Below are 11,784 nucleotides of genomic sequence, written 5' to 3' on the forward strand. Positions count from 1 at the left end.
TCCCAGTGATGTTCCTTATGTATTCAAATTTTGGTCAAGGTTCGTATATTTTAGTGTCAAAATGCTATTTTCCCTTCAAGCTCTTCTAAAGACTTTTTCCCCACGTGACCTGACGTAGGTTTCTGCATGATGACGCTGCTACATGTACAGTATATAAACATCCTTATAGTCAGTGTGTTAACGTTACATACAGTAACTTAGACGGCGGTTGTTGTGCTCCCAGTTTGGAGAAGCAGACAGGAATACGGGCAGGAAGATAAACTATGTACTGCTGTGGACGCCACGTTAGTTCAGATCAGAAAGTCACACAATAACACAAACATACTAAACGATTGATGCAGCGGTAGACCAGCAACTCCTGTGTTCTGAGAGGTAAAATATCTGTTTTTGTAAATGGAGTCTGGTGGCTTTGAAGGCAGGAATATAATGACTTCAATTCCCTGTCAGAAAGGGCTGTCTGACGGCGAGGTAAAGGGGTGAAAATTATCTAAATATAGCGTACACTTAAACTGATATTGATTTCCACAGCCGCTTTACCTGCTCCCCTTTTCTTAAGGGGAACTGAAGCCGTTATATCGCTGTCTTCAAAGCCACCAGACTCCATTCACAAAAACAGTGATTTTACCTTTCAGAAAACGGGAGTATACATGTACATACAACCCCATTTCAAAAAATCCGAACCAACCCTTTCAGTTATTTCCATACTTAGCACAGTTAACGTTGACTCAGCTAGTGCTAGTCAGGGGACGTTTCCATTTAAAAAAAAATATGTAAAAGAAAGCAGATGGACCCGCCCTTTAAGTTCTCTTTCTTAAGTGTGTGGGGGGGTATACTCACAGCCAGTTTGGTGAGGATGCAGGCTCCAGCTCCAACGCCGATACCAATCACACTCTTCACCCTGATGACAACACACACAAACATACACACAATCAGAGTGAACTAACAAACTATCTGTTCCTACTAAAATACCCATCATGCATCGCAAAGAAGACCACAGACTCACTGAAGCTGAGTCAGGACAGACGGCAGCATCTCAGCCAGCTCATCCATGGTGGGGTACTGGTACCTACAAACACACACACACACACACACACACAATATGAATATTTTCACCATTATTATTGTCTCAAGACACACGTAGAACAAACAGGGTAGTTTTTGTTTATGTCACTTCACTTCATGTAAACATGTTGGTTTGAATATTTTAAAAGAGAAGAGAGACTGAAAACAAACACTTCAGCAACTTGAACTGGATTATAATCCATCTAAACTTAATGTTCAATTATGTAAATATTTGTATGTACAAAGCACACACGTGTGACTAATTTGCGATTAATTGCGATCGACTATTTTAATCGATTGACAGACCTAGTTTATAGAGATTCAAATTTAGGTAACATGACACCAGAAACACAAAGGCACTGCATTCCCTGATGGAGTGCTTTGTTAAACTTGTTTTGTGTTTGTTTTTATCTAAAGACATTAATGTTACACAGGAGGCTTTTACTCCCTGAAGTTGTTATTTTCCTTCCTCTGATCAGGTCACTGTGTGTGTGCGTGTGCGTGTGCGTGTGCGTGTGCGTGTGTGTGCGTGTGCGTGTGCGTGTGCGTGCGTGTGCGTGTGTGTGTGTGTGTTACCCGGTTGGGAACACCGGAGCGTTCTCCTGCTGTCCTGGAGCATCAACATGCAGAACTGAGAAATGCTGAGTCACTTCCTGCATGTCCTCGTAGTTAAACAGGCTGTTAAAACAAGACTTATCTACACACACACACACACACACACATACAGAAACACAAACAGAGAGAAACACACACAAGTGCTGCATTAAGTCCTTGTTTCTCATTGATGTTTTCTCTGTACAGTAACTCTGTGTTATGATAACTGTGAATATGTATGTGTGCGTATTTACTCACGGTTGAGTCCGATGTCATGGTAGGTGAGGATTGTGGGTCGGTTGCCCTTAGCAACGCCCCTCATGGTGACGTGCAGCACACCATGGGCCGTCTCCACATCATGCTCCTGAACAACACAGCAAACAACAACACATAAACATCATTCTGTCTGCAGCAACAACAGACGCGGCAGCAGGAGCCTCGAGGGTGAACTAACTAAACGTGTTTCATGCCGATCCCAGCTGACATTGGGCGAAGGCGGGGTACACCCTGGACAGGTCGCCAGATCAAACCGGGGCTGACACATAGAGACAGACAACCATTCATGCTCACATTCAAACCTGCCTACTTAGAGTCAACAATGAACCTGCATGTCTTTGAACTGTGGGAGGAAGCCAGAGACAGCTACAGCGTATTAATTAAACACTGGTATCGGATTGGTACTCGGTATCGGCCGATACCCAAAGCCCAAGTATCGCTATCGGGACTGAAAAAGTCAAATCGGTGCATCCCTAAACAGCTGTCAGTGTGTCAGTGTGCTGACTTGACTATGACTTGCCCCAAACTGCATGTGATTATCATAAAGTGGGCATGTCTGTAAAGGGGAGACTCGTGGGTACCCATAGAACCCTTTTTCATTCACTTATCTTGAGGTCAGAGGTCAAGGGACCCCTTTGAAAAAGGCCATGCCAGTTTTTCCTCGCCAAAATTTAGCGCAAGTTTGGAGCGCTATTTAGCCTCCTTCTCGACGAGCTAGCATGACATGGTTGGCACCAATGGATTCCTTTAGTTTTTCTAGTTTCATATGATCCCAGTATCTTCACTCTAGCTTTAAAACTGAGCCCGCTTCAACCTCCGAAAGATCGGCCCTTCGGATTTTTAAGAGGATAAATAGATATCGCAAGTTGTGTTAATGCGTTAAAGAAATTAGAAGGGTTAAAACAAATTTGCGTTATTATCGCGTTAACTTTGACAGCCCTAATTTAAAGTTGTGCTTTTGTGTGATTCTTTGTGGAGAAACTCAGTTTTACAGATCTGTCAAAAAAAGAATTGTATGAGTGTTAGTCGACTAAGAATCTTTGTTGTTTCCACATTATGATTTAAAGCTCATGAACACACCAACAACATCTGAGGAGCGAGTGAATGCACCATAAAACATAGATATTTAGCTGGTTACAGATGGAAACATGGCTTCACATTGGCCTTGTCTAGTAATCTCATAATGACCATGGAAACAGCTGACAGATGCTATTTATGGATCTTAAGCCTCCTCGCATGCATGTGCACCACACTGCATACCTATACATGTTTGTATTGATTTAGACTGAAGACTATAAGATCCACAGAACATCTGTGAGTTACTGCTCCCCAAACCAGGAATGAAAATGACGACACTTTAAATTTCTAATAATTTTCATTCCGGAAAAATGAAATGTTACTGGTTGTCTGCAAAAAAAAAGGCAAAAAGTAAAACCTCACAGACTTAATCAATGGATGGAGATAAATCTAAGGACATTAAGACAGTAGAGTAGAAATGCATACCCCACGTTGTTCAGTTGTTTTCCTTCTCTTTTGTAAAATCTCTTTAAATTGGTACAAAACAAAAAGTGACATCATTTTAATCTTTTAACTATTTTTATCTAAATGTATTTCTTCTTCTTTTGCTTTTCCTGTTTTTAAGTTGTGATGTTGATCTTCCTTAGGTAAATGAAACACGTGCTGTTATGGACAGTGTTATAAATAAAGTTTGATTGTTTGTTCACTCTATCATACAACTGAAGCAGAATACATACAGGCGAGCAACTAAATCAGTTTGCCAGCTAACAGCATGTGTGCCGGTAAACAAGATGACTTGGATAACTAACCAGCGAACCGGCTATAAGGCTGACTCCTGTGAGCTAGTAGCTGACAAAGCATGACTCAGGCTAATGAACGGCTAACTGGCTAACTCACCACCCCAACTCCTAAAGAACAGGAGATCTGGTGCAAATCCAGAGAGTCAGACATCCTGACAGAAGAGTTTTAGAGAGGAAGAGAGGGATTCATAAACAGAGCGAAGGAAAGAGAAAATATTAAAGAGGTCAGTAGAGACAGAAGAAAGAGATTTAGGTCAGCTGTTGTCCGTCAGACATCTGCCAAGTGAAGGCAGGATCTCTTTCTGCCTTCACTTGGCAAGTGGGGGCGGTGTGATGAGATCAAGAGGAATAATCTCTGTAGTCATTGGCTGACAGAAGTAAGGTCTTAAGGTCTAAACAGCCAACCACTTGTTGCTCTTCTTCCATCCATCACTGGTGTTACCATGCCTTCTCTCCTTTTATTTTGACTTCCACTCCTTCCTCTCCTCCTCAGCAGCCCGTTGCACCAGCTAATATGCAAGTTCTCTCTTAAGTCCACACTGAACGATACGGTGAAACTAGTTAGTTTGATACTAAAGCTTGATGTTTTGTATGGACGACGGAACCTGCCAAAATAAATGAATAAAGAAATAAATGACTCGATAAAATAAATGTGTCATTAAATGTAGCAAAAATATTATTAAAAATAAATGTAACCATTAATTAATTGATAAAATGTGACATTCGCCTCGCTCAGAGGCCGTCTATCAGAGAGGACATCAGAAACAGCAGTAGTCAGGATTTATCTGATACCACATTGTCAAAATAAAACCTACAACAGGTCTAACATGAGGATAAAGTACTATGCATACCGAGGTCAATATTTTGTTCCTAAAATAATACAGAAAGAACATGAAAGAAAAAGTGTTTATGTATCTTTCAGGACCTTCACCTCCCTCAGAGGCCATCCTTACCATAATAACACTACTTAAGGAGCAATGAATCTCAGACTGCGCCTGGCATTACCGCGGTTTTGCACTCCACTATTTTTCTGAGTTTTTTTTCTTGTAAATTTGTGATTTTTTTTTCTTAGAAATTTACCACTTTAATCTCAGAGAATATCCGATTTTTCTCATTTAAATTTACCACTTTAATCTGAGAAATTTAGGAGTTTTTTTCTCTGAATATTACCCCCTCCCTTGGCTCCGTAATTATTATTTTTTACCTGGCCCTAATACGCCGATGTAGCTGAGTCACTTGAGACTCTTCTCCCTCGCTGTTCAGACAGCTTGATATGGAAATACTACAACAACAGTGTGGTGATTATTCACAGTACTGAAATTATTCCCCATGTGTCACAGAGACAAATATAACTCAGAAACGCCTTCATTTCTTCTCTTTATACTGTGTTTTTTTTACATTTAAAATGTTAAATGTAATACAATATGAAGCTGAAATGTTTTTAATTAACAAAGCAACGCTCTTATAGTTACACTCGACGACAACAGTGTTTCATGCATAAAGTGCATAAAGGATTGTTTTTGTTTTCAAGGCTGTGTGGAAATGTAGTTGAAATTCAGTTGTCCCCGAAATGAACTGTTGTTTTTCAGCTGACTGACAGATGGAAATGAGGATGATGAAAATAATTCACAGCATGTTTTGGAGGAGCAAACAGAGAAGCAGAGCTGCTGCTCTAATTTAAAATAACTCTCTGATTGGATGCATTGATGCAAACTGACCCGCTGTACTGACGTCAGCCCGATGACTCCTGCTGATCAATATCTGTTTGGAGCTGATTGTTATCCAACTGACGTCAGCCTGAGTTTTCCTCACACATCTCCTCCTTGATATGATTGTTTGAGCCGTATGTCTCTACTTCTTTTAACATGTAAAAAGCTCTTTTTTTCCAGCCCTTGCAACATGTTGCGTTGATTATTTACCAGGAAGCAAACATGTAATGGGACGAACAATCAATCATTATCACGTCAACTGAATCATACAGATTGTGATGGGCAGTTTAACTATTACACGACGTGAATGTGGCTTTTATTGTGTAGCACCTCAGTTATTTTTTCTCTGATGATGAATGAATCTGTTAGTGTGTGGTGTTGCTGTTTTGGCCAAATCGTTGCTCTCAACACACTACAGGAACAAAACTGTTAAATTTAACATAACATGTCGTTATGTGTGGGCTCTCACATTTTACACATCTGGTAAGATTTGAAAAATCTTTTAGTGTGGGCCAGCCTTAAGCGATCAAGGCAGGAACTCCTTTGTTCTGAGAGGTAAAATTACAGTTTTTGTGAATGGAGTCTGGTGGCTTTGAAGAGAGCATAGATAGTGACTTCAGTTCCCCGTCAGAAAGGGCTGTCTGACGGTGAGGTAAAGAAGTGAAAATATTCTAAATATAGCAAACACTTAAACTGATTTTTTTAGGTTTCTATCCGTTTTGTTGCTTCCCCCGTCCACAGCAGGACACTGTTTTGCTCCCGTGCTGGTACTCCTGTCTGTTGGAGGTAATACTCCGACTATGGAGATGTACCTCATACAACCACACTGAGAAACATCCAAACTGTCCCTTTAATATCATCATTTGACAAGTTTTTATATCATATTAAGACTTATACTAGTGTTATCACTGACTTACTTAAATTATCACTAATATATTTTTCATATTCCAATTTTGAAAAACATTATATTGAAATAAGCAACCCATCTTTCTAAGATGTAGTCTATAATGCTGATGAATAGTCTGATTCAGATTCCGGCAGCACCACATAATGCCAAAGGAGGAGAAAAGGTGTGTTGACTGTGTGCAGGTCTGTTGGTGCTGAACTCACCTGACAGTCAAAGTCCTGGAGATTTCTCCCATTCTGAAGAGACAGAGAGAAATTATTTCATCGTTATGAAATTAGTTTATCCCGAAATTAAAGTATCCAGGATATGAATCTGATTGTAAGTCACGTGAGCGCATGTCAAGACCCCTGCTAAGCCCCGCCTCCCCCAACTCACCTGTCCTGTCAGGAGTGGTTTGATCTCAGTCAGCTGGACGTCGTGAAGCTCCTCCATCATAGGACCTCTTTACTGACAATCACCCTGATAAGACCCGCCTTCCAGACAGGCACACGGATTAAAAAAGAGACAGACACACAGGTACAGTGTTAGACAGTGTCAGTTAGGTAACAGCTATTAAAAGATCACATGAGTATCTGTCTACCTGTCTGGGATTTTGGTTCTGCTAATGTGATGATACACAGTTTTTATGTTTTCTGTTCCTTGTCTTAATAGTCCAATAACTGTAGTTATGCATGTAGACTTTTAGCCTAAAAGACATTTGGGTCCACGGCTACTCGCGTAAAGCACAAGTGGAACACAAGGCGTTAAACAGCCTGGGTAGAAGACTGTATTGATTAAATTAAGTGTACCTGTTCCATCAGACACACATGAGACAAATTTGGTTGAAACAAATCCTGTGTGGTCGGGGTGTAGGTACAGCTAGTCCAGCACAGAGGTAAGTTTGAGGTTGGTTTCAAATCAAAATGATCAAGACTTGATTCTGCTGCTTAGGTAGGAAATGCAGTAATTCTAACAAGAAAAATAAATCAGAAAATTGTTGTAAATTAAGACCTCATGAATTCAACTGCATTGGTGAATTTAAAGGTCTGACTTATCATTGCTTACTTTTTACATTTTAGACATTTAAAGATGTTGTGGTACTTGACACCCTGGTCACACTAACTACAGTTTATTTGAGTCAAAAATATATATATATATATAAAAAAAAAAAGTACTAGCTTCTATGATCTAGCTCTGCCACCTGTCTGTCTACCTGTCTGTCTATCTGGGTGTCTACCTGTGTCAAACTGTGTTATCCAACTGTGTGAATCTAATGGAAACAGCCAGTGATCTCTTATTGGCAGTCGACCATGTGTGTGTGTGTGTATGTGTCTGTGTGTGTGGGTGTGTGTGTGTGTGTGTGTGTGTGTGTGTGTGTGTGTGTGTGTGTGTGTGTGTGTGTGTGTGTGGGCAGACAGGTTGGATAACAGTGTTTCAGCTGACAGGTTTGGATGGATGTTGAGCTTCCTGAGGGCTCTCTGGCTCTGACCCAAACAGATAACCGACCGACTGACTGTGAAGCTGCAGCTACCAGTCAGATCAGAGCACAGAGCTGAAATGTACTGTAGGTGGAATAGTTAAAATCCAGCATCAGTTGTACAAAATAGTGTTTCATCATTCATAAATTGTATTTTTGCTGGTGTCATACATTACTGGAGAAGCTAAATTGAGAAGGATGTTTAATGCACATGGTTTTTCCTGCACAGAGACATTTTTGGCGACCCCCAAAGAGGTTTTAACCGGCGCCAAAGGAAATCTCGACCACCAAAATGACAAGAACTGAGAATTAAATGGCAATTTAAAATGTGCAGGTGCCGACTGAGCTTATGCCAGACTTACATCAACATACTGGCTGCTCCACAGGGGTAATAAACACTCTGGGTCACCGCTACACACCAATCAAAAACGGCTACAGAACAGAATCGCTATCTGCGTTTGGGAGGAGCACCCCTGCGGCCATCTTCCTGAGGTCAAACTATGTAAACAAACTACGACGCATGCTCCCAGTGACTCGGCAGGTCAGGAAACAAAGTGTATCATATTGTAACGTATCAAAATGCTCACTCATTTTCCCTTTTTTCATTTCTCTCTTCTTTTCTGAGCACCTGCCATTTGACGAAAGGCTGTTTTTTTTTAATTTATAGTTATTTATAATTATTTGATTCCCACTGAAGCTTACTGTTTAAGTGCACTGATGTTATTTTAGACAATAAAGTTTATTGTTGAATTGAAAAAAATATCATTCCACCATTACACATCTTTGTCACAGCCGTTTGATAACCACATTTGAGGGATCATAGCAAAAAAATTGTGTTTGTATAAATATATTAGGGCTGTCAAAGTTAACGCGATAATAACGCGTTAATAACTCACAGTTTTCTTATTATTTTGTCATTTTCATTCTTTTAAAGTCACCAGAATGCAGGAAACAAGGTCTCTGACACTCATAATTTTTCTGGGGGAGGAACCTCAGACCCCCGCTTCGGTTTTGAAATCTTCCCTTTTTTTACTCTGCCTCGGTATATCATTCAAGAAAATAGCAAAAATCTATTTAAAATATTATTGAAAAAACATCTCCTAGCTGACCAGCTCTCTGTGTCTGCTGATATTTAGCTAACATCAAATCATAAAAGGTTTAATGTTGGATAAATACAAAGTCCCGTTAATACTTATGGTAAAATAAGTTGTTGCTTGTTCTGTTTTTATATGTTTTTGTATTTTGACATAATATGCTATGGTCCAACCACTAATGAATTATATCTACCTCTATACTCTGTGAATAGTATTAACTTGAATCTAGGTCCTGTGTTGTGTGTTGGGTTGTGTCTTGAATATTATTGTGTTTTGTTGCTGTCGCTTTTGATGTTGTGGTCATTGTTGGTAAAGATTGTAATGTGATTGTGAACTGAAATGTAGCCCAACAGTTCAAAGTGATTTAAGTGGACTCCAGGAGGAATAGCTGGGCTTCAGCCACAGCTAACGGAGATCCGAATGAAAGATAAAAGATAAAGATTTAAGCTCTCAAGGTTGGCAAGTATGGTCCTATGTGCCAAAAGACTGAATATAGTATGATGAGAAAATGGCTGTATCTCAGAAACTACAAGGACCACAAATCAAGTTTTGGGGGATTTATGAACTTATCAGTTGATTATTAAATATTGTGGCTTTTTTCTTTATCATATTGATACTTTACTAAATATAGTTTTTGGGCACAAATGGGTGAAGAATAGAGAATATGAAGTGCACTAAAGAGACTGTTCCTTTAATAATATTTTTAAATTGTAACTATTTATTCTATTCTATTTTTAGCGTACTTTTAGCTTATTTATTAGTGCTCTTAATTATTAGATAATTACTTTATAGTTTTCACCAATTGTTTTGCACTGAATTTCTCAGTGGTGGATGTAAGAAACACATTTTTTTTGTTTTTATGTGGAGCATAAAAATGACAAATAAAGATTCAAGATATTAGTACTTTTACTGCAGTAAAGGATCTGAATACTTCTTCCACCGCTTGATTTAATTTGATTAAATCTGATACCTGTTGTGATTGTTAACATTATTATTATCATTATTATTAATCAGTGGGTTTTATTTCCCATCTTATGTTATGCATTCTATGTATTCTATTTCATCTAATTTGTTATCTTATTTTTTATCTGATTTTATCAAGTGTGTTTTATTTTCCATCTTATGTGTAAAGCATTTTTCAAGATTCAAGATTCAAGATGTTTATTGTCACGCCGGTTATACAGGTACAAACGTGTGAAATGCTTTTTGCTGGGAAGCTCCATTAAAAATAATAAGTTATATTACAATTATAAAGGAAATACTTTAAGTTATATTACAATTAAAAATACAAATACTTTAAGTTGTATTACAATTATAAAGGAAATACTTTAAGTTATATTACAATTAAAAATACAAATACTTTAAGTTATATTACAATTATAAAGGAAATACTTTAAGTTATATTACAATTAGTTATATTACAATTACATTATATTACAATTACAAATACTTTGTTATATTACAATTATAAAAGGAAATACTTTGTACACGGGCATATTAAGAGCATATACAGTATATATACAGTATAAGCTATATTTTTGTGTGAGAAGGTGTCTTATGAATTATCTATTTAAAAGTCTGATGGCCTAAAGGAATCTTGAATCTTGAAAAATAATAAAATAAAATAAAATATTGCATTAGACATTTTTCAGATTCAATGAAAAATGATCAATTTGATAAAAAATCATGGACAGTTAGTTACAATAATAATAAAGTGCATCAGATGTTGAGGTTGTTTCCATGCAGCTGAACCGAGGGTACTGATGCTCTGCTGTCCGCCCACACACACACACAATAACACGCACACAAACATACACGTACACGCACGAAAATACACATACAAACACTTACACAGAGCCAAGACCGAGGAAGCCGTTGCAGATGAGCGACCGTTAAATGACCGTTAGACGACCGTTAGACGACCGTTAAACGCTGCCTAATTAATGAGCCTGGATGCTAATGTTAGCTCCAGACAGACAGACAGGCAGCTCAGGCTTAGCAACGGTTACTACGGGAGACGTTTCACCTCACACACGCACAAACACACACACACCTGTAACCAAATACGCCGTCGCCATAGAGGAGCAGCCTCACAAGGACGAAACAATATAACCTCCGAGCTTACTTGGTTCACTTAGCCCTAATAAAGCTAGCTCAGTTGACAGTTAACCTCAGCTGAAGTAGCCGTTACCGTTACTAGGTTAGTTGCCGTTATAACCATGGTTACTGAACTGAACGCTGCCGTTAGTTACCACTCACCGTCAGCCGTTAGCTCCAGAAGGTTTTTAAATGTGTCCGTTGGTTTCAATCCAGCTGGTTAGTGAGCTGGTTGCTGCGGTAACCGTTAACCGTTAACTGGTACCCGTTGGTGGAGAGTTGAGCTTGGTCGCGAGGCTCCTCTGAGCTCACTGTCTGTCAGCACCAGCACGCGGGCGGTCAGGGGCGGAGCTACGTCACGTAAACAACAGGTCGTTCATTCAGCGGGCGGTCACGAGATCACCAAAATAAAATACAATAAAAATAAATAAAATATAAAATACAGTACAATATAATACAATACAATGAAATGAAATACAATACAATTGAATAGAATAGATAGAATAGATTAGAATAACAATTAAAAAATAAAATACAATTAAATAAATACAAAATTTAATAAAATAATAAAATAAAATAAAATAAAATAAACATAAAATAAAATGAAAAACAAAATTAAAATAAAATATAAAATATAATACAGTACAATACAATGAAATACAATACAATTAAATAGAATAGAATAGAATTAAATTAAATAAATTAAAAATTAAATAAAATACAGTACAATACAATGAAAGAAATACAATACAATACATTACAATAAAATATA

The 11,784-nt window shown here is 38.3% G+C and overlaps 1 protein-coding gene across 3 annotated transcripts in view; it reads right to left on the reverse strand.

Annotated features, from left to right (window-relative positions):
* LOC141773125 (protein NDRG3-like) overlaps nt 1–11,374 on the reverse strand; it is a 19,304-nt gene extending 7,930 nt beyond the window's left edge. Inside the window, exons 1-7 of one of the 3 annotated variants that reach the window (XM_074644817.1) lie at nt 11,175–11,374; nt 6,741–6,838; nt 6,569–6,601; nt 1,915–2,020; nt 1,639–1,759; nt 1,004–1,066; nt 838–898 (exon numbers count right to left, since the gene is read on the reverse strand). In XM_074644817.1, the coding sequence (XP_074500918.1) occupies nt 838–898; nt 1,004–1,066; nt 1,639–1,759; nt 1,915–2,020; nt 6,569–6,601; nt 6,741–6,800 (444 nt within the window). In that variant the 5' untranslated portion in view covers nt 6,801–6,838; nt 11,175–11,374. Of the gene's footprint in view, nt 1–837; nt 899–1,003; nt 1,067–1,638; nt 1,760–1,914; nt 2,021–3,846; nt 4,043–6,568; nt 6,602–6,740; nt 6,839–11,174 lie in introns of those variants that run through there. The other 2 variants (XM_074644815.1, XM_074644816.1) reach the window with 2 other exon arrangements.
* Nucleotides 11,375–11,784: the final 410 nt, after the last annotated feature.

The sequence above is a fragment of the Sebastes fasciatus genome, chromosome 8 (genome assembly GCF_043250625.1).
Source record: "Sebastes fasciatus isolate fSebFas1 chromosome 8, fSebFas1.pri, whole genome shotgun sequence".
NCBI classification, from domain to species: Eukaryota; Metazoa; Chordata; class Actinopteri; order Perciformes; family Sebastidae; genus Sebastes; species Sebastes fasciatus.